The following is a 24140-nucleotide window of genomic DNA, read 5'->3' on the forward strand; positions in this document are numbered from 1 at the left end:
AGCCGCTTTTTAGTTAGTGCATCTGGTCCCCTTTGCCTTTCAATTTACCCAATCAGGGACAAATTTTGCCCTCAAATGCAAATTCGTAACTGCTAGTGAAGTCATCTGAGGACAAGATTTAATGCTCAGCTTTCTATTGCTCTTTAACTGTAACACCAGCACCAGCATTCCCATTGAGGCATGTGCATCTGTTGTCATGCAGCTGAATTTCAGCTCCTGAGCAGAACCAAGTGACTGCTGCTTATTAGCAAAATTCAGCACTAAGTTGCCACTGCATCTTCTAGCCATGTGGAGGAGATAGCTCTGCAGAGGCACCAGCAACACACGATTGTAAACCAAGGCATCTCCGCTCCAGGTAGAGAGTATGGGTCAGTTTCCCAGCTTATGTAAATGGGCATTGCTCTCTTGAAATTGATGTATCTGAAGATGTGTCCTGTGTTTAAAGATTCCATAAAGTCTCAGGACCCCATCCATAGTGGGATGGTGTTGAATATCACTTTCTCCTCTGCATTCACTTCAGTAGTTAAGTTGAAGGGCAGAGGGAAAACTAGAAAGAGGGGAAAATATGAAAGGAGTAAAGATGGGTGAAAGTAGGAAAGAGATCAGAAAAGGTAAGTAAGATGAGGAATAAATGAAGCAAGACACAGGCAGGGAGAAGAGAATGAAAAAAGTAGAGAACTGTAGTGGAGGAAGAGAAAAGAAAGCTGTAAGGGGGAATAGAAAAGTATTAAATTAAAAGAATGAGAAAGAGAGAAGGAAATAAACATGGAAAAATAAGAAAACATGTACAACTTTAAGGTTATCAAACAAATGTTTCATTTGTGTATGTGCCATTATTTTGTCTTTGATGTAACCTTGATGGAGAGATTGGAGTTCCAGAGACCTCCTTTGAGGTTGTGAAGCCAGGGTAACAGACATCTTGCTGTTCAGTTGGGGAAAGGTAGAGGACTGAGGGCAAAACCTTGATCATAGCTTTCTTTTTCTGCTCATTCATGAATTGTATAGATCTTAAGACCAGAAGAGACCATCATAATATTCTAGACTTTAACATATGGTCAGTTCATAACTATTCTGTCATGGATTTGGAATCACTGATAGTAAGAAAATTCCATTGTAGAATTCTAAACTATTTCACACTTAGGTGCCCTTTTTATGAACAAAACCATTCAAGGGAAGCTATGAAATACATTTCATACATATTTCATATTTCAATTACATATCGATTAAATCCATGCATAGGCAGTTTAAAAAAAATTAGTTCCTATTAAGTGGTGGAAAAGACTTGCTAGAACATTGAATCAACCTCCAATGGAGGAAGTAAGAATTACAGCTGCTGCTATATTTGATCTTAGGGGAAAAAAGTAATTACTCCGAATTTTTAAAGAGTACTACATTTTTAAATAGTATTAAAAATAGAGCTGTGTTTTTTAATGTGTGTTTATATCTAATAGATACAAAAACTCCTCTGGTGCAATCCTGTAAATATCTATAATGATGGCCACACTCTTCTACTCTCATAGGAACCATTTTGAAGTTAACCTTGAGATGTAAATGCAAATGATTATGGCTCTTGTAAACCCCTCTCAGTAGGGATTTATATGAAAGTGTCCACACAATTCTAATGTTTTAGAAGACAAGGAAATATGTACAGGCTTTTTCTCTTTCAGATATAAATTACTGTAACTGGATCGGTCAAAGTAAGGTAAATATATAGAAGAGATGATTTTCTTATTGGACGTAGGCTCTTTAGTTCATCTCATGACACACAAAGCTGGAGTGAGCTGTCACAGTGCTGTGATTCATAATCAGTATTTGAAAACATAAGTGAATAAAGATGTGCTGCTGTTATTAAACTAAGCTGCAGGCAACTTCAGGCATTGAGCTTTTATTAGCAAAGTTGGCTATGGTTATATATAGCGTATTAAAGAATATTTGACTTCACTTCTTTTTTACATTGCTGTACACTGTATGGCTATTGTTTTCCTGAGGCATATATGATGTTCATTTCAGGAGTTGTTTTAGTTGTGTCCTGACCACAGCAGTGGCACAATATGATACTAGTCAGGTGTTTAAGTTTCACTTTCAAGCTATTTCCTTCACCCTTTTACCACAATGAGAACACCTCAGAAACAGAGCAGAGCAGCCATTATTTGATGGAAGGAAGAAATTTGTGCAGCTCTGCAGTGGGAGTGGGGCTGAAGGATTCCAGGAGGAACTGCACCCAGCTCTCATTTTGCCAGAAGGATAGTTCCCAGTAAGAATGCATCATTCTGAGGGAATCCTCAGGACTCTTAGAAACACATGGAGGACCACTGTTGGCGGAGAAGTTCAGGCATTACAAAACAAGCAGAAAATAGCTTTAATGTCAATGCAGTGTATTTAGTATCAGAGGGGTAGCTGTGTTAGTCTGGATCTGTAAAAGCAGCAAAGAATCCTATGGCACCTTATAGATTAACAGATGTATTGGAGCATGAGCTTTTGTGGGTGAATACCCACTTTGTCGGATGCAACAAAATGTTGGATGCATCCGACAAAATGGGTATTCACCCACGAAAGCTCATGCTCCAATACGTCTGTTAGTCTGTAAGGTGCAACAGGACTCTTTGCTGCTTTAGCAGTGTATTTAGTATGCAAGGATTCAAGAGTGTGTATTAGTGGTAATCATAACATTGAAAGCTCTGTATAAAATTCTGCTAATCAATCCTCACAGTATTGTCCCCATCTTTCTGATAGAGATGTATTAAGGCCACAATTTTCAAACACTGAATTAAACACTCAGATGCCTATCAAAGAACCTAACTGAAGTGGTCTGTTTCATTTTGTTGTTTTTAAGATGCTGAAGATGTTTTGAAAATCAGGCCGATTTTATTTAGGTACCTAACTATGCATTTAGGTATTTAACGTTAGGTACTAAAGCTTGTGAACATTTTGACTGAAGGGCCTGCCTACACACAGTTTGTACTGATTAAACTCTGTCCGTTTAGAAATAGATATTGTTAAATCAGTGCAAGACCCTCGTGTAGCTTCAGTTATATTGACATAAAGGGGATTATATTGAGATAGATTGTTTCCATAAATTCACTTGGCCATTGTCTGTGTCCAGAGCATTGCCAGTCCATAGCAGGGCAGCTCTCAGTCCCTTGGCCACAGTTTTAAGCAAATTGTACATGATAAAAATTTACCATGGTAAGATGATTAAAATAAGGCAACCTGTGTCAGTGTAGTTGTGTGTCTCCTAAAAGAAGTGGGCTAAGAGTTTTAAATATCTTTCTTGTTTATGGCATTTTAAGACTGATACAGTGTGTAAAGGAAGTAAAAGCCCAACTGTTTTCTAATATCCAAATGAGAAAACAGTGGAACCCTGTGCAAAAATCCAGGTGGAATCTTCCACTTGGATTCGGGGCTGTTGGCAGTAGAACCAGACAGACATTGTGCAGACCAGTTGGAAGGAATTCTGCTTTCTCTCATTCCTTCTTCTTCACTATGATACTCACAACATGTGCAAAGCTGGTCTCAGCAATTCCCTTCCAGACCAAACTGCTTTCCCCTCAAGGCTGGTATAAACAGCAAGGCAGAGGCATCCAGATGAGAATGTCCATGCTCACACTCTGTCTACCCCAAGGATCTTCCCCTCCCTTCTCCAACAGGCTGTATATGACCTATTCTGCACGTTTGGCATACTGGCTGCACCTATGGTGCGGTCTGTTAGAGCATGACTAGGGGTGTAATACACTTGCTTTTTCCTCTGTCTTTGCACATAAAACATATGGAGAGAGCAATGTTTGTGTCCTGTGACTGCAGGATTTTGAGTGGACACACTAAAGGAAGCAGGTCATGACACTGGCCTCTGTTAAGGGAGTGAGTTAATAGTTTCATGCATTGACATAAATCAAATCAGAATTTGTCCCTTTTTCACGGAATCCTCTAATTGACCTGATTTCAGTCTTTCTCCTTCATCTACATTTTTTCCTGATTCATGTTAGAAACTCCAAGTCACAGAACAAAGAAACAAAGTTTGTATTCCCAAAGAAAAAAGGGGGATGGAGGGTTGGTGAAAACAATCCTGGCAGCTGTACTCTGTGGCTCAGTAAATTAGGGCTTTTTACTTGCTCTTTTCAAGGATGTGTTTAGTCTAGATTCCCTTTATTTATATATCTTTTTTGGCTAGGTTGTATTTTTTTATGCAGATTTCCAATGATTTTCATTCAAGTTCATGTTTTCCTAGGACAAGAGACTGGTTTGAGGTGAATGTGAGTGAACTTAATCCTTACAATGTTTTCCTCCTCAAATCTTCATTTATAGAATTGTTTAGCCTTCAAAGGCTTTGCCCGTTATGTGCTACAAAAAGAATCCAAAATAGACAGAGCTTGGAATTACATTGGGAAATCATCTTTATTTTTCCTCTCACAGAAATGGCAGTGCATTGAGGATTCTTCTGGCAAGCTTCGAATTCACAAGTGTAAGGGATCCAGCGACATGTTCACCATCAGAAAGAGAACACGAAGCATACACTCCCATGGATACAGCAATAAAGACAAAGAATGCATCTGTGCAGATGCTGATTACCGAACCAGCAGGACCCAGAGAAAAAATCAAAGACAGTTCATGAGAAACCCCGGTGCCCAAAGTAGGTGATCTCAGAGCTCTTAGATACTCAGGAAAGGGGGCATTGGGTTAATTGAGCGGTGTTTTACCAGCAAGGAATTGTTTTCACCTGGATATATGATGAATGCACATGTAGTTCGCAGTCGGTACTTGAGTAATTACTGCTTTAAAAACAAATCAAAAGCTACCAGAAGCTGTTATCACAATAATCAATGTTATTTAGGCCAGTTAGTAGCAATGATGATGTTTTGGTGCCACCTATTGTATGGGTTGGAGATAAAACCTGCAGAGTAAATTACAGAATCTAGGTAATTATTACAGTAGCCTAAGCAAGCATTTTCTTTCATTACTAATATTCAGTTAACATGTTCGGATATTTGCAGTAGACTTTTTTTGTTTTGTATTTTATTTTTTTTTGCATCTCAAACATTAAAGCATCCTTATTGCTGTCAAAGTGAAAGCCTACTCAGCTGAAGTTTTCAAGTGCTAATAAAACAGCCTGTTTGTAACTTCATGAGTTATAATCTAGTGCTCTCTAGTGGAGTGTGATGTAAAGGGAAACTGCCATCAAGTTTTAAAATACCAGTGCTTAATTTTCTGTGTTAACAACTGAGAAAACATACCTACTTCAAAAATAATGTAAGATGTAAAATAATATAAGAGTGACAATACTGGATCAGATCAATTGTCTGTCTAGCCCCGAATCCTGTCTTCCAACAATGGCAAATGCCAGATGCTTCAAAGGACATGAACAGAACATGGTAATTACTAAGTGGTCCCTGTCGTCCAGTCCCATCTGTCAGTCAGAGGCTTAGGAACATCCGGAGCATGGAGTTGCATCTCTGACCATCTTGGGTAATAGCCATTGATGAACCTATCCTCCATGGACTTACCTAATTCTTTTTTGAATTTCGTTATAGTTTTGGCCTTCACAACATCCCCGGCAACAAGCTCCACAGGGCGACTGTGTGTTGTGTGAAGAAATACTTGCTTTTGTTTGTTTGGAACCTTCTGTCTATTAGTTTTATTGGGAGACCACTGGTTCTTGTGTTATGTGAAGGGATAAATAACACTTTCTCCACACCATTCATGATTTTATAGACCTCTATCCCCCCTTAGTCATCTCTTGTCTAAGCTGAATCATACCCGTCTTTTTAATCTCTCCTCATATGGAAGCTGTTCCATACCCTTAATCATGTTTTGTTGCCCTTCTCTGTACCTTTTCAAATTCTAATGTATCCTTTTTAAGATGGAGTGACCAGAACTGCTTTCAGTATTCCAGGTGTGGCTGTACCATGAATTGATACAGTGGCATTATCATATTTACATATTTATTTATCCCTTTCCTAATGGTTCCTAAAATTCAAAAGCTTTTTGGACTGCTACTGCACATTGAGTGGGTGTTTTCAGAGAACTATCCACACTGACTCCAAGATCTCTTTCTTGAGCGGTAACAGTTAATTTAGAACCCATCATTTTGTGTGTATAGTTGGGATTATATTTTCCAATGTGCAGTATTTTACATTCATCAACACTGAATTTCATCGGTCATTTTGTTGCCCTGTCACCCAGTTTTGTGAGATCCCTTTGTAATTCTTATCAATCAGCTTTGGATTTAACTATTTTGTGTCATTTTGTATCATCTGCAAACTTTGCCACCTCACTATTCACCCTTTTTTCCAGATCATTTATGAAAATGTTTAATGCTGTTCCCAGTGCAGATCCCCAGGGGACACCGCTATTTCCTCTCTCCATTCTGAAAACTGACCATTTGTTCCTACCCTTTGTTTCCTGTCTTTTAACAAGTTACTGATCCTTGGGAGGACCTTCCTTCTTATCCGATGAGTGCTTAGTTTGCTCAAGAGCCTTTGGTGAGGAACCTTGTCAAAAACTTTCTGAAAGTCCAAGTACACTATCTCCACTGGATCACCCTTGTCTCCATGTTTGTTGACCTCCTCATAGAGTTCTAATAAATTGATGAGATATTATTTCCCTTTACAAAAGCCATGTAAAGGGCTTAACAAAAATATATATTCTGTTTCTTCACTGAGATTGGCACTTTCCATCAAATGCTTAAACTTCTCATGTTTGGTGTGTTTTCTGTTCTAACACTCTTGCCAAGAGCAGCTGGGTTAAGGTAGCCTGAGTCAAGTACAGACTGTATTCCACTGGGTCTAGACAGCATTGTGGGTTATGAATTTGCATGAAATTTCGTGTAAGCATACAAAAATTTTACAAACATTACAGGAGGCTGCACTTATATATGATGTTACAGAACAATTATGATACTATATTGTATTATTTCAGGATAGCCTGTGATGATATAATTAAAGCCTGTAACATTCTTCAGAGGACAGAAGTTACGGTTGCGCATTCAGCCATAACTTGGGCATTTCCTGACTTTGGGGTCTCTTAATCGTTCAACCTAAGTGTTGCATTAACATAGTTTCTTGTGTTTAATAATGTTGTACTCTAATGAACTCCATTAGAATTGACTCTTGCTGGCTAGAATCAGAATCGTCTGTATGTCAGAAGCAATCAGCTACTGGAGCGTCTCCTGGAAAGCTCTGTTTTTGGAGCAGCAAGATCCAAGTTCCGTCCCCACTATCAAAGTAAAGTTACAACTGGCCATAGTGACAGTTGTGAAGCCCTAGAAGGCCATGGATTTGTTACAATACAAATCCTTGGCTTTCCAGGCTATCTCTATAGCAATAGTTGTTGCAGTTCTTTTCTGTGGCTTACGGGTTGTCTTCCTATGCATGAAAATTATTTTGCCTCATTTTTCACTTTATCCCCTCTTTTTTCACTAATAAACAAAGCTGGCAAGAGTCTGGAAATGTGATTATTTTCAATTCAGACCTGAGGCTACCTCACATCTTTGCACAGAAAAACACCTGGAGGGGCCAGCTCAGGGCAAAATCTCTCTGAGATCCAATTTGTGAAGTTTCCTTCAACCATCCTCTGTTGGGAGAACTTGGGATTTAGGGAGTCAGAACAGCACAGGTTTTGAAGTCAGTGCCATTTCCGATTTCTGAGAACCAGGAGCCTTTCTATAGAGACAGCCAAGCTAGGAGTTGTACTGCAATCTACGGATCGTCCGCCTAGAGTCACACAATTGAACAACAATAAAACAACAACACATACCCACCACCTAACACCTACCAAAACCTGCCTACCCTACCCACCTTCCCTTCCATCCGGGCACACCACACCACAAGATCCACCACCCCCAGCCAGGTACAACAGCACGCATCTGCTCTAACCCCCCAGAGAACCAACACCAACACTAACAAATCTCCACCAAGCATTCTCAAAACTACACATACGAGGAAGGAAATAGACAACAGATCAGCAGAGCCAGGAGCCCCAGTGCACCCCTACTGCAAGACCAACCCAAAAAGAAAAACCAACAGGACTCCACCCCATCCATCACATACCCCCAGCTAAAACCTCCACCCTCATCATCAGGATCTACATATCTACCATCCCAGATCATCCCACACTTTCACAGGGCTGTGTGGGTGGCCAGCCCAGTCACCACCACACACAACTGCAACCCTGAGGCTATTCTCACCAGTAACTGCACACCACCACCTAGTAACTCTCAGCAACCAACACAACCAACAAACAAAACCAACTCAACTGCTCTGCCCACTACACCACCAACACCACCACACACCCAACCCACCAGATCAGCCACACCATCACCGGTTCATTCACCCTGCCGTCCACCAATGTAATATATGCCATCATATGCCAGCAATGCCCTCTGCTATATACATCGCCAAACTGGACAGTCTCTAAGGAAAAGGATAAATGGACACAAATGGCAACAAAAAAAAACCTGAGAACAAACACAACCTCCCCTGGCCACACAATACAGATAAGGTGGCCATCCTCTGCAAAAAAAAACTCAGGACCAGAGACAAAGAGAAACTGCTGAGCAGCAGTTCATTCAAAAAATTTGACACCATCAGCAGGATTAAAACAAAAACTGTGAAATGCTTGCCAATTACAGAACCAGTTTCTCCTCCCTTGGTTTTCACACCTCAACTGCTAGAACAGGCCTCCTCATCCTCCTGATTGAACTACGTTATCTCTACTCTTTTTTTTGCTTGCATATATAATATATACCCCCCCTTTCCACCACCACTTGCATCTGAAGAAGTGGGTATTCACCCATGAAAGCTCATGCTGCAGAACGTCTGTTAGTCTATAAGGTGCCACAGGATTCTTTGTTGCTTTTACTGCAGAGATTGCTTCTATTCTGCTGGTGCCTCTTCCATCAGGAGGTGTGCTGCCATTGGCTGCTCAGTAACAGCCATGAAGTGGACTCAGTGGAAACATTGAGCTGTGAGCTTTATTGCCTCCCTGTATCTGTGTGGAAATCTGTGAGCAGAGCAAGCTCTGGCACTACAGAAAGGGGCATTTCTTCATCCCCTGTCCCAACCTAACCTCTTTCTTCAAATCCCCTCTGGGTTCCATCCAAGCAACATACAATTTGAAGGGCCTGGTGGGGCACAGTGTAAGGACAGCTCAGGCCTCAGTTTTTCAGACTACTTAGTAATAAGATTGGAATATTTTCCAAACTTTCCATATCAATCATTTGATTAATAAAGAGCATGGGAGGAGTTTATAGCTTTGCAAGGGTCTATTTCAGTTCACCCTGCAAATCTTTGCCTATTCCTTCACTATAGACAATAGGTTTTTACATGATAGAGACTTTGTTACTGGTTTTCTCTTCTGAAAGGTGTACATCTTCACTGACTGAGTAGGACACTTTTTTAGAGCTGACAGCAGGTATCCACTGAAACAGTTTAGGAGAATTATGTCATTTGAAAAAAATGTGAAATGAGGCTCACTATCAATGCTTCCAGAAGATTCATGCAGAGAGCTTCTGTGTAGTTGTCTCAGAGAAACTAACAGAAAGCTTGTGATATGATCTGCAGTATCTGTCACTCCATACCTTTTCAGAACTCTCCAGGAATCATTTCATCCTCTGTTATACTACAAATTAACTGAGAACTTTTAATAACAACAGTCATTTTACGTAGAGTGTTGCATATCACACATAGATTTTGAGTGTTGAAATATTTTACCTATTCCATCTTATCCCACAACACACTAGGACTGGACTTTTAACATACCATGTATACTCGTTCATTAGCCCCTTTCGTTTATAAGCCAACCCCCCAAGATGGATAGGTAAAAATAGCAAAAACTGTTTGACCCTTTCATAAGCCAACCCTATATTTCAAGGGTTTGAAAACTTTGGCTCCTGGCCCATCAGGGTAAGCCGCTGGCAGGTTGGGACATTTTGTTTACCTGGAGCATTCACAGGCATGGAGCCCCTCAGCTCCATGTGGCCATAGTTCACCATTCCCAGCCAATGGGAACTGCGGGAAATGGCACCACTTCCCGCAGCTTCCATTGGCTGGGAACGGCAAACTGCGGCCAAAGGGAGTAAAAAACTAACCAAACAAAAACACCTTAACAATGTTTTAGAAGGTATTTAACATGTTATTTGGATTTTTTTTTTAATATCTCTATCTTTAAAGCCAGGTGTCTTAGTTACCATGAGTCCACCTGTACAGGACTTGCAGCAGCTCATACAAACTTCTGTATTTCTATACATTTCTATAGTTAAAGTTGTGACATTTCTAAGTCCGGAGTCTCAGGCCCTTACAGGGATAGAAATGAGTGCTGGATCCCCATGAGAGTGGGAAAATCTTGTCATTTCTAGCTCTGCAATGCAGCAAAATATCAGAGAGCCATGATATGCTTATACCTTGAAAAGCCATCTCGGCTACGTAACTGAATCTTGTCCTTTTAATATCTAACTTTGAAAGGAAAAAGTGCCACCATCTCTTAAACAAGTGATTTTGGACCCCTACACCCTGATTCTCAGAGGTACTGAGCTCCCACAGTTCCCATTGATTTCAGTTGCAGATTTGGTTGCTCAACATGTCTGAAAATCAGGCCCTGGATGTATAAAGTTGAGTACATAAAAATTACAGCACCCAAAATAAGAGGCCACTTCTTCAAATTTGGACCTTAATTTGCCAAAAATCATCAAGGAAGTCTTTGCAAAGCCAGAAATAGGTCTGCGATCTCTAAGTTTGTGCCTTGTTACAAGTACATCCTTCTTGCCCTTTGAAATTTGTTCCCTGTTTTTGTATATGTATAAGCATGAATATGTTTTCCTCTTCTGATGCAGAATACAAACCCCGATTTGTTCATACTCGCCAAACTCGGTCCTTGTCTGTGGAATTTGAAGGTGAAATATTTGACATAAATCTGGAGGAGGAGGAACTACAAGTGTCGCAGTCCAAAAGTATTAATAAGCGTCATGACACTGAAAATGAGGAGGATTCAGAAGACAGTGATGATGGTGGTGAAGGTGAAGAAGAAGAAATGATAGCTGATGGCACCAATGCTGTTGGCCAACCTGATTCCGTCAGAGTGACACACAAGTATGAATGCTTTATATCATTTTTCTTAAAGTAAATTTTCTCCCACATTTTGCATTTTCTTCTTTATCCCTATCTTTTTGCTTTTCAGTATTTTACAGTTTATATAACACAACACAATAATATAATAAAAGAATGATTTTATAATTTTGCCCTCTCTTACACAGGTCAAGCCAATGGGATAAGTTGTATCTCTGTAAGTGAGGGCAGAATTGGGCCTAGTGATTCCAACTTTCCTGGCTGTTTGTATTAATGTACAGACTTGGCACCAGAGACTCAAATTAAACCTATGTACAATTGAGTAGGGATGGACAGCAAATAGTTTTCACATCCTGCAAGAGTTTTTGAAATTTAAAAAAAATTTCCCATCTCAAATCAGAACAAAAAGTGAAAATCTCAAAAAAATTTGCAAACCAATAATCCAAAAGAAAGGACCAGGTCAATCAAAACATTTCATTTAGATAATTTCATAATGGTTCATTTCAATTTTGACAATCTATATTTTTTAACCTTTTTAATATAAATTAACTAATATTTCCAAACCAGAAAACAAAACATTTTTTCAAAAGTTTTTCAAATCTGGAGATTCATCAGAACTGACTCTTTTCCACAAACAGATTTGGGTTAAACCAATCGACACTTTCCAATGAAAGAATGTTTTATCAGAAAATTTCCAACCAGCTCTATAATTGACAACTCAATTGCAATGAAGGGGTTGGAATAGGAGACTCTGTACACCTTTTCCATCTCTAACTCCTATGGGTCCATGACTTTCCATTTTCTTCTGGAGCAGAGGCATAAGGGAGTCAAATTGAAGCAGGGCAGGTGAAGAGTGTGTCCATAGAATCTCAGAAATGCACAGTTATGGAAGTTGTGTGAGAACGTCAGTAAGGGAAACTTTGGGAAAACAGTATGCAGATGTTTCTCTCTGTCTATTTTCAGTTAAAGAGACAAGGTGGGGGAGGGGAAATCTTTTATTGGACCAACTTTTGTTGAACACCTGAAGAAGTCTCTGTGTAGCTCGAGAGCTAGTCTCAGTCACCAACAGAAGTTGGTCCAATAAAAGATATTACCTCAGTCACCTTGTCTCTCTCTAACATCCTGGGACCAACACAGTTACAGCAACACTGGATATTCTCAGCTAAGTCAGTCTTGGCCTTCTCACTGTTGTTTTCTCTTGCTAGAACCGTCATCCTGAATAGCTGTCTTTACTCCATATATTTTGTTCATAGTTACAGATACTTTAGCACGCAACTGTTCACATTATTTACCACTTGAACTTTCTTCTGTCACACAGCAAATTGATGAGTCATTAACTCATTGCTTTGGACAATCAAGTCCCATTCTTACCAATTGTGTAGTATGCCAAGATCATGAGGAAAAAACCTACCTGTCTGCAGCTGATGGCTCTACAAGCAATGGCAATTCTTGTTAAATTTGATGGAGTTTTATACTTTGGTTTTGTTTCTGATTGGACTGAGAATCCCCAACATGTTAATGTTATTGCATCTTAACATAGCAAGCACAGAGCCCATGCCAAGGAGGAGTTTTCTCCACGTTGGAGAGAAAACAGATGGAGGCAATTATCTGGGACTACTAAACCAACACACATCCCTGGCTGCTATTGTTGAGTCTAAATCAGGGGCAGCCATATCCCAGCACCTGAGCCACATGTGGCTCTTTTACAGTTAAAGTCCACTCACGGCCCACCCCCCCCCAAGAACCCCTCCCATTCCTCACCTACCAGACTGGGGGGAGAGGGAGCTCAGGGTTTCTGCCCATCAGGGAGGGGGGGGTCTAGAGACTTCAGCCCCATGGGAGGCGCCTGCCAGGGCTCGGGGCTTTCACCCCTAGCCCCACTACCCCGCCACCAGGGAGAAGCTCTTAAACTTCCAAAGACTGTAGTCTGCTGCTCAGAAGGTCAGTAAGTTTGGCCACTCCTGGTATATTTTATTACTTACCAGAGGGCGGACTACAACTGGAAAACTTTATGGGGAGGAGAGGACAGGAAGAGACGTTGGAAGAAGGGAAAGAGGTGGATGGGCACAAGGAAAGTTATTGATCTCTCTCCACTGTTCTGCTAAATGGTTCCCAATATATTTGCATCTATAGGTGTTTTATTCTTCCAAATGACACCATTCACTGTGAGAGGGAACTATACCAATCATCCAGAGCCTGGAAGGACCACAAGGCCTACATTGATAAGGAGGTTAGAGGGATTTCAAAATCTATTCTTAATAAAGATTCTAAACTCTGATGTCATCACAGTGTAACTCTGCATATAAATGTGCTTTGCAGATTGAAGCTCTCCAAGATAAAATTAAGAACTTAAGGGAAGTGAGAGGACACCTAAAAAGAAGAAAACCTGATGACTGTGATTGTAGCAAACAGAAGTAAGAAAAATGTACCTGCAGCACTGTTTTTCTCACTGATTTACTTTATGAACTCATGAGCTTTTATACAGTGGGAAAGATTTAACATTGGCTACTGTAAGCTTAATATCCAGATATGGATTCAAGCTGCAGAGTTTGGATCCAGAGACTGAATTCCTCAAAATTTGAATCCAAGATTTTGCTTTAACTCATTCTACAGGTAGGAGCCAGCATGAATGAATGAAGATCCAGATCTGTATTTTAGCATTAGGTGTGTTTGGATTCTGGTTATATATTTCGACCCACCTCTATTAATCATTTTGATATCGTATGTGCTCATACAAGTCATTCCTGCTAGTGAAATAAAACAGACTGTACGTTCAACTAAAACAATAATAGTATCTATTTTAAGTGCAGAACATAAAACAGATGGTGTACTCCGATTTTGCTTTGACTGCAGAAAATGAATTAAGTTTTATCCAGTCATGAAAAGCTGACGTTTTTAATATTATCTGTAGCTATTACAACAAAGAGAAAGGGGTGAAGACCCGAGAGAAACTGAAGAGCCACCTTCATCCATTCAAGTAAGTGTTGTTTTTTCCCTTTGCTATCAGCTGGGCACTTGCTTTATTTTGCTTTTTAGTAACTGTGAAATATCAGTGATGAGCCACAGTCCAAAATGGCTGTTGTCTGGTGGGTACCAGAAGGTGGCAACTTTTGACTAGCTGCCCAATTTGAACCTTCAGAAGCTCAGGACGAGCACTGGGAAATTAAAAACAATGGCACAAATCCCATTGAAATGGTTGAAATGAATCATTCTGGGACTGACTGACCTGATGACCTTTAGTTGGGTCCTGTTAACCTTTACTTCCTGTACTTGATACAACATCTATCTGATTTACTTGTGATGAGTGCATCTTCTCACAATGATAAGAGATGGGTTGGGGAGAGAGAGAGAGAGAGAGAGAAAGACCACCCTTAATTAGGCTCCCTCTCTGGTACATAGTTTCGAGCATTCAGCCTTTTAAAAACTTAAATAAACATTACTGTTAAAGCCCTTATCAAACAAATAGAAATTAGTCTATGTGAACTACTAATTGCTTCCCCTCTGAACAGAGAAGCAGCACAGGAAGTGGACAGCAAACTTCAGCTATTCAAAGAGAACCGCAGGAGAAAGAAGGAGAGAAAGGGAAAGAGGCGCCAGAAGAAAGGAGATGAATGCAGCCTTCCTGGACTTACATGTTTTACCCATGATAATAACCACTGGCAAACAGCACCATTCTGGAACTGTGAGTATTCCTTATCTCCACATGCAGACTTTAATGAGGTTCATCCTCCTGTCTCATGTGATAATTTCCAGATAGGACAGTCAACGAGGGCATTATTTTGGAAAGCAGGCACTTACGTTCCTGACACAAAATGCACACAAAGTAGTAATTGCCGTGTAAAGAAATTAATGAAGAGCTGCACTTGTAGTTATTATTTATTTATACAGCAATATAAATACCTAGAGGCCTCAATTAAGATAGTAGAAACACAAAAAAGACATGTTCCTGTGCTTATTTATTACCATCTATTTGGTTTTGTTCCTCATCTTGTAGATCAAGATGTCTAAATATTTCAGAGGACTTCTAATTATGCTGTTCTGTGATCCTGAAAAGAAAAAAAAAGTTCCATTATTTCCTGTGTATATGCACATTTATTTTCCCACCTACCCATATAATACTGCTTGTTAAATCCTGGTAAATGACTTCTCACTTTGTTAAAGTGAAGTAGAGTGAGGATGAATACAGTGGCTCCCATTTTGCTGTCATTTACACCCATGCAACCCTCTTGATTTGAATAGGAGTTACATAGGGAGTCAATCAGGACAGAATTTAATCAGCTGAATTTAGTGTTAAGTTTATTGAGAACATAATAATTATCAGACTCAATGAGACAAAACCATAAAATCTGGTATCATGTCTCTGTGAATAAGGGGAGACCCAAAAACTATCATAATCTTCACATTAGTTTAATATTATGCCAAAATTTAGCAGGAAGAAGGAGGATTTTTCCCCCAGCCCTTAGGGATCATCTCCTGACTTGAAGCAAAAGAATTTATTGATATCCATGTAATTTTTATCTGGGCTAGTACTATAGCAAACATTACATTTAAGGTATCTACAGGACTTCCATTATAAACCCTTGTTTTTCAGTTGTGAGTAACTGATAAACTCTGCTTTGAGGCTGAAAGTTTCAAGGTTTGATCACAGAACAAAGGGGATTGTTTGTTTGTTCATTCTTTTCCACAATTTTTAGGTGTTTTTGCACATATATAACTTAGGAATAGCTGTTCTATAGAAGCTGAACATTGTCAGGTGGCTAGATCTCACTGAGAACTCGGAACAGATACATATCGGGTAGAAATTGTCATAGTTCCATTAACAGCTGAATTTCTGCCCTTAGTCTTCAGACCAGTTTGTTAAAGACAAATATTGCAAACTGTGGAAATATGAAGATTGGGTTTTACATTTGTAGTGATATTTTGCACATTTGTAATACAAAACTGCACTGAGAGTTTTGATGGGGTAAGAATTTAGCATAAATTCAGTAAGGACTTCTGGTTTTAACCCAAAGTAATTGATTGATGTTTTTCTTCTCTTTTCCTCAGAGACAAAAACAAACTAACAAAAAAAGCAGGGAAACTGAATACAAAAGTTAGTTAATGCTGATTTTAAGGTTTTGATTTTAAATGCTCTGAAATCAGGAAAAGATAAACATTAAGAGTATCATTGTAACCTTAAATCAGACATTTCACATATATAATATTTTAGGTTAGTAAATATAATATGATTTAACCCTCTCATTCTGGTAAACCATCATATTTGTGTGCTGGTTCCACTCACCTCAGAGGGCTGTGTGTCAGTGATGCTGAAAACCTTTTGATGGCGCGTACCAGCGTCCTCCTGGGGGTTTCCACGATGGTGCGCATCACCTCCATTACTGCTCCTCCAGGGCTTCATTCTTCCTACTAGTGCCACTTCACTCCTGCTTGCCAGCCCTGCCTCTTTCCTTTCTGCCTCCAGCTCTGTTACTCTGCTCCTCTTGCCTTCATAGTGGCCCCCAGCAACTCTTCCAAATCCCTTCCTCCAGTGCCACACTGCAACATCCCCTACAATCCCCTGCAACATTCTACCTACAATCCAAACCCATCTTCACATTTCCTTTTCCTCCCCTCTCTTCGCTCTCCATAATGTACCTCCTTCTCTCCTGCCTGCCACATTACCTCTCCCTCTCATCATATATACTCCCTAACAAATGGAGCTCAAGCCACAGCACTGACAACATACAGACAGCTCTCACTAGCTTCTAGAGGAGTGCAGAATAGCACCATGTGGGTGGAATTGTCTGTGAATCCTATATGTTCAGTGAGGTTAAGGTTACTTTTAGAACATCGGTGAAAATTTTACCCTGACTTGTATACTAAGCAACTCTATTGAATTTCATTCTGCATGAGCAACTGAGGACAAGAACTTTTTTTTTTTAAGGCTTACATCCTGTTCATCCCAGAGAAGTCAGATTTACATCATGTGTCAGTCGGGGCAGAATTTTGCCTGTTATCCACAGGATTTCATGTCTCCTGTTATTTAAAACGCATAAGAGTTTTCATATATGTTTTTGTATTTCAATAACTTAGGAAATATTTGTGTTTCTGAATAGAATTTAATGGTTTATTTTTAAAACTAAAGAACTTTTCAGAAAAATAAAGTAAAACGATTAAAATCATAAAAGTTTTACAAGCAGAAAAGCAATGTTTATTATTTTATATCTAAAGCTAATCATTTTCTCCCAATTACAGTGGGGTCTTTCTGTGCTTGCACAAGTTCAAACAACAACACCTACTGGTGTTTGCGAACAATTAATGAGACACACAATTTTCTCTTCTGTGAATTTGCAACCGGATTCTTGGAATATTTTGATATGAACACTGATCCCTATCAGGTAAACCAATTTCTATGTTACAAACTCTTCAGCACTAATATTCTGTATGTTTGCACTCTTGTTAACAAATATTTCTTTTTTTCTGATGCCCAGCTGACAAATACAGTACACACAGTGGAAAGAGGCATTTTGAATCAATTACATATACAGCTAATGGAATTGAGAAGTTGTCAAGGTTACAAGCAGTGCAATCCACGACCTAAGGGACTTGAAACAGGTAAAAAAGAAAAAATCTGAAAGAAGGCACTATTCATGTATGTTTTTATTAGGGTGTCTTTTGTTTTCTTCATTACTAAGTGGATCAATTACCTCTCTCTTTCTCTCTCTCTCTCGCTCTGAAAACCTTGCGGTTAATTGTGCATACAGCATTATTAGTCCATTGCAGATATGTTTCACTGCAGCTATGTAGGGTTACTGTACATGGACATTACAAAGTATTGGGCAGGAAGGTGACCAAGCCATTACACTAAAAAATAATAGAAGAACATGCTAATGCTGCTTAATTACACTCTAGATAGCTTTGCAGGACTTTGTTTCCATTCTCTCCTACAGGATTAATTTTGTTAGTCTTTGCTTTCGAATAGCACCCCACCAAGGAGTGATTAACTGCAAACTCTACATTGCAACTGAGAATGTATGTTGCAGACTTTTAATGAACAGATATCTCCTCTGTTTTTAAGGAGAGCAAGATATGAGCAGTCCTTTACAAATATTACTGAATTTAAAAAAAAAAGTGATATTTATACTTCACTTATCTGGAATTTGTTGCACTTCATTTTAGGTGACCTTAAACTGTGCTTTGACAGGAATATTCTCTTCATATTTTATGCCATTGCTTCTTTATTCTTCTCTCCTTTTTCCATGAAAATTATTTTAATTTATAATTTCGAATCTGATTTTTGTGGGATTTTTTCAATTCTTTGAACACATCTTTCCGGAAACTTTTGTTGGACTGCAGCTCTGTCTAGATTTAACACAATACATTTCTTTTTAGGATTAGATGCTGTGCATGGAAACTACATTGTGAATGGTTTTTACAAGTTCTAAACACTAACAAAAGTTACTCTTGTATTTTCCTATATCAGGAAATAAAGATGGAGGAAGCTATGATCCACACAGGTATCCACACTTTTTTATTCTCCTCAGCAGCTTCTTTCCAAATAATTGCATGATCCAGTCCATTTCAACTAATGTCTGTATCCTGCCATGTTGCAAACAACATAGCTTTTGGTGCATGCATTTTCTAACAATATTCTCCACTGAACTTGGCCATTGGTTATTAGATCTGCCATTCTGCATTTAACTTAGCTCATTGTCACGGCAAGACTTCATGCAGCTCATTTTAATTAGTCCATGCCTGTATTTTTTATATGCTTATATTGGGAATCTATGCAAAAAGAACAAACTGTTTGGGGTTTTTTTTTAAATGTAAGAAGACTATACAGCTGCTTTGTAAATGTAAAAGAAATGTGTTTAAATATAACCTCTGATTTATATATACTCCAAGGGCCTGAGTAAGCCCTCATTGAAGTCAATAGCTATATTCCCACTAACTTCAATGGGCATTGGATGAGGCCCCTACTGGTTGAAATAGGGATGAGCTTGGTGTAGGTAAGCATACTGTATGCACACCACTCACTGCTGCGAGTGAGGAAAACAGATCTGGGGAGAGAGTAGAAAAAGGGACAGAGACATTGAGAAAGCTGAAGTCATAACATCACTGTATTGGTATCTGCAGCACTGTCCACTCTTCAGGTTAAGTGTAGAATTAATGGTAGAAAATGATCCAGGATATTTGGGCTTGGTTCTGTTCTCATTTTCCATCAATTTTACACCTTTGCAGCTTCATTCACTTTGTTGGAATTACATGAAATTTACACCAGTGTATGTGAAGGCATAACTGGGCCTCAGGAGACTACAGTTGTATAAATGGTCCATTTTCTGGGGAGAGCAAAGAGTGTGTGATTGTTAGCTCTGTGTAGCAAACACAGCAGTCAGGAAACAATTAAAATAATCACATCTTGATGTTTTATAAATCTCTAATTTAAGCAGCTGTTTCCCTGGAGAGCCAAGTTTGTATTTTTCCCAATTGTGTAGTTTCATGACTGAGGATCTGATGAGCTGTTCTGGGAAATCTCATGTTCTTTCACAGGTTTGCGCATCTTCTGCTAAAGCCTGATGGGAAACAGTTATTTACTACAAAGGGAGAATGAGATTCTTGGATTCTGTTGGTTTTATTTTTTTAATCTCTCCTATGAAGACTTTCTTGCAAGCATTTCTTTTGCTACCTTTGACTTTACATCTACCAGAGATGGCATTTTTATGTTGTAGGGCTGCATGAAATAATATGGCACCATATATCATTAGATTACATCTTGACATAAAGTCTAGTAGTGAAATCATTCTAACCACTGACTCACCAAGTCATTTAAAATTATTCTGTTGGGAAGAGTAATAGGTGTAGCACAATTAAAATAATACTGACCTGTAAAGCGCAAGTCCAGCCAGAGTTTCCCAAAGGTCAAAGGTATTTGTGTCCAAAGTTTTGATTCAGACCCTTCAGACCCTGTGAATATGTGACATTTATAAAAGAAACCTTAACCATTTCTTTGTAATCTTGGAAAGGAATCTCCGAGAGGAATCTGTTCTTCATGTACCAAAACTGTGCAGAATTAAAAAGGATGTAGCTTTGTGCTGTTGTGAGTCTCTTAAAATATTGCTTGGGTATTATGTAGGCTTAGTAGCTCAGCTTAGATGTATTGATATTTTAAATACTTGAGTTCAGAATTTAATACACAACTAAATGTGGTGATTTATGGCCAGTACCACCCTATTAGCTGTGTTGTGGCTGCAGGCATATATGTCCGCACCGTTTGTTTAATGCCTATGTAGAGACGGAATGAACACTGCATGCCCATTTCTACCTTTGGATGCATTCAGGAAGCACCTATTATGGGACCTCTGTGCCAGGGGCAGCTCTAGGATTTCCGCTGCCCCAAGCATGGCGGCACGCCGCAGGGGGCACTCTGGCGGTCGCCGGTCCCGCGGCTGCGGTGGACCTCCCGCAGACGTGCCTGCGGAGGGTCCGCTGGTCCCGTGGCTCCGGTGGACCTCCCGCAGGCATGCCTGCGGATGTTCCACCGGAGCTGCGGGACCAGCAGACCCTCCGCAGGCACGTCTGCGGGAGGTCCACCGCAGCCACGGGACCAGCGGACCGTCCGCAGGCATGCCTGCGGGAGGTGCACCGGAGCCGCCTGCCGCCCTCCCACCGGATGCCGCCCCAAGTGCGCGCTTGGCGCACTGGGGTCTGGAGCCGGCCCTGCTCTGTGCCACACATGTGCATTGAAGGGCAGATCTTGACTCTACATAAACAGCTGCCCAGAGTAGCCATGAACTATACACACAGGCTGAGACTTTCCAAGCTGCTTCGGGATTTTGATGCCCATTTGCCATTATTCTTAATAGGATGTGAGTATCCAAATTCCTTAGGAGGCTTCAAGGAATCTTAGCCATGAATAACAGCTTGAGTAATGTTTGAGAAGAGAATCCCAAGATGTGTGCTTATGTATGTAGCCTTAGCAGCATTTTTCTACATTGGGTCTTAGCCTGTTTATCTGATAAAATGCAAAATACTTTAAAAACAAAAGTACTTCATATTAATCAGATACAATTTTTCCCTATTTTCCTTCTCTGTGTTTATTTTTAACAAGATTTGATTTATTGCAGGGGAAACATTTTTCTGTTTTCCTTTATACTTTTATCTTAATATATGAAACCTCTCACTTACCCAATCAGCATGCAGTCAATTCTAGGAAATGAGAATATTGTGTTCCCTGTTGGTTAAACTGCAGTATAAGTTATTCTGTTTTTCTAATATCTTTAAAAAAAAGTTGCACATCCTGGCTGCTGTTAAAGCCATTAAACAGCTTCTGCTGCCATCATGGCCCTGAAATGAGACTTGTTTGGCTAGTTGGCAATTGGATTTTCATTATATCAATTTGTTTCTCTATATGTCACTCAGAATAATATGTCATTTGGCAGTTAGCTCCCTGATGAAATGACAATTGTCCTACTATAACAGCATAGTAAAATTGTAATTATTGTGGTGTCTGTACTTAAGTTGATGCATTGGAGAGTTTTAAGGGTAACTTTCATTAATGATGCCTCCCTCTTATTACCTCATCTAGTCGCTTTTCCCCACAAGAAAGTCACCAGAATGTTGATGGGAAAATAGATCTCTGTGTCTACAGTGTTGCAATTTTGTAGGCCTATAAGTTCTCAGTGAGTTTTTTATTGTTGGGTTTTGTTTCTTATCCTTTTTCAGAAATCCCCAAAAGGGGCACATTTAACCAGCAGGCTCATGTTCTCATAATCATATCTGTTAATACACTAACAAACCAAGAGAGACTTTGCTGACCCAGTTTCAGTAGCCGGTGAAGTGGGGTATAATGTGGGATATGAAGTAAACTGATACACTGTATGGAGTGAGCTGGCAGAGTGAGGTACAGATTTGCCGCCAATGGATGTTTTTTGCCTTGAGCTACTCTAGGGATGAAATTCATGCCCCAAGCACAAAGTCCAGTTTCTAGGGTTTTGTCGGGAGGATTCTGAAGGAAATAGGAGGATGCATTTCCACTTACAGGTGGGAAGTATGGCTATTGCCACGCTGCACTGTCCAAGTGGGGCATGCCACTTAGCAGTGAACCAGAACATTAGATATAAGGTTCCCTGACTTGGCCTATCTTTTATCTACAACTCCAGATTACATTTGCTTACAGGAAACAAACAGTGAATTGAATTAAAATAGAAAAACCACCACCACCCCCAACACCTGCATTTACTCCTGGAATTAAAATATGTCAAAACTTGCCTAAAAGCATTCACAGTTGAGTGGTTTTCCTATTGAAAACATGTCTTCCTTACAGTTCATTGGTTCACAACGAAGATGGCAACTTCTGTGAAGTATGGTCACAGCCATTCACTGACACAGACCTTTGTGGGGGGATTAATATAACACTTTATCCATCTACACAAAGATTTGATAGAAGAATACTGGCATTTCCAAAATACTTCCTTAAATAGTTTGATGGCAGTTATGCCTATAAGATAAGGGACCAGATTCATGCCCCACTCAATTCTCTTTGTACCAATCAGGCAGTGCAAAGAGAGCAGAAACCTTCTTCAAGTCTCTTGCTGAGGATGTCTGTCTTCCATCTCTCCATCCCCTCAATGCCTAGTGCAGGAGGTGTGTCAGGTGTGTGGCCAGAATACAATGTGCTCCAACAATCCCCAGCTGGCGTATGATCCCTAGGGGACCATAGCCATCAGGCATATTTTAAAGCAGCCCTCTGGATGCATTAATCTGTACTCAGGGTCAGGAAAGGAAATAGGGAGCTCTGACAGGCTCCCTTAAGCCTCTTTGCTGCTATGCCCAGTATAAGGCGGATATAACAGAGAATCCAACGTATAATTTTTGGGCACATTTTTCTTCCATGCCTCACCAATGGAGAATGACAGAGTTAAAATTTAACACTTGATTAATACTGTCAATAAATGTAAATCTCCAGGGCACTCAGAGAGAGAGTTTGAACATCTTGGGCAAATCCTGCCTCTAGCACACAATCTGAATAACCAAGCTATGTGCCGCAGAAGGGGTTCTGTGATGGCCCTGGTTAAAAATATCCACATACTCTTGCCTGGGCTGTATGGTTACTACTTCAGCCCTGAGGATGATACAGTCCTTGCAGTTCCTATGGCTGGTGGATCCAGGTATATGAGCATTTACTCTCCTGTCTCTAGCTTACTAGATCTAATGCAAGGAGCTCCGTGGAGTTAGCCTCCACACCATCCATGGGTGTGGGTCATCAGGCATCCTGCTCCTGTCTGTGCAGCAGAATGCAGTTCCCTCTATGGATGGAAGGAGGGAGGCAGAATTTGTCCCTTATAATAATATTAACCAATGAGTATGATCTGTAACATCAAAAACACTGGTACATTTTGCATTTGGAAAAGTTGCTATATAATGCATTTGCTTTGTGCAGGGTTTTCCCATAGAATTTGACCAAAGCCCCTCAGTAACCCCCCAGCATGTGTCTTTGAGCTTCTTCCAACCACCAAATGACAGTTTTTACTGAAATTGTTTTGAATATTTTATGTTATAAACAAATGTTTATGTCAGACTCAGCCAAGGCTGGCTATCACAATGTTTCTCAAGCAGGGCAGCGTAGCTAGATATTAATCCTTCCTCCGAATGTTGGCACTTTAGGTTGAAGCTGAAATGTAAAACTTATGTTTATGGGTAGATTCAGGTCAATCATTTTAGGATGGGGAAGTGTTACAAGAGTTGCTAATTTACACAGAGTTACCTTGTTGTGATCTTTAGAATATTTGATGTGTTTCTTTATGAAATTCAGGTTCTCGCCAGCCCATTGTCTACACCTTGGCTTTGGCCATTGTCACATTGCAGGAAAATGTGTTGAGTATCAGAACCTAGTTCCTGCATTCTGAAAAAAAAGTTGCTCTTGGAACTTTATTATAACTGCTCAGTTCCGTTTATTCACCTGATCATTTTAATAGATGCTTTTAGCACATCAGTGATGCTTGATAAGTAAAATGTTAAGCTGTGCCACATGCCTTTTTTTCTTTAAGAAAGAAATTAGCTTTCTTCTTTGAATCCTTTATAATGTACTTTTTTACAGGCAGAAAATCA

At 39.8% G+C, this 24140-nt stretch overlaps 1 protein-coding gene across 4 annotated transcripts in view; it reads left to right on the top strand.

The window, feature by feature from the left end:
• Positions 1 to 24140, top strand: part of SULF1 (sulfatase 1) — a 287776-nt gene that overhangs the window by 253010 nt on the left and 10626 nt on the right. For 3 of the 4 annotated variants that reach the window (XM_039522855.1, XM_039522853.1, XM_039522854.1), the window contains 8 exons: positions 4411 to 4627; positions 10823 to 11078; positions 13188 to 13284; positions 13374 to 13468; positions 13966 to 14031; positions 14564 to 14736; positions 17289 to 17431; positions 17525 to 17648. In XM_039522855.1, coding sequence (XP_039378789.1) covers positions 4411 to 4627; positions 10823 to 11078; positions 13188 to 13284; positions 13374 to 13468; positions 13966 to 14031; positions 14564 to 14736; positions 17289 to 17431; positions 17525 to 17648 — 1171 coding nt within the window. Of the gene's footprint in view, positions 1 to 4410; positions 4628 to 10822; positions 11079 to 13187; positions 13285 to 13373; positions 13469 to 13965; positions 14032 to 14563; positions 14737 to 17288; positions 17432 to 17524; positions 17649 to 18516; positions 18551 to 24140 lie in introns of all 4 variants that reach the window. The other variant, XM_039522856.1, reaches the window with a different exon arrangement.

The sequence above is a fragment of the Mauremys reevesii genome, linkage group 2 (assembly GCF_016161935.1).
Source record: "Mauremys reevesii isolate NIE-2019 linkage group 2, ASM1616193v1, whole genome shotgun sequence".
NCBI classification, from domain to species: Eukaryota; Metazoa; Chordata; order Testudines; family Geoemydidae; genus Mauremys; species Mauremys reevesii.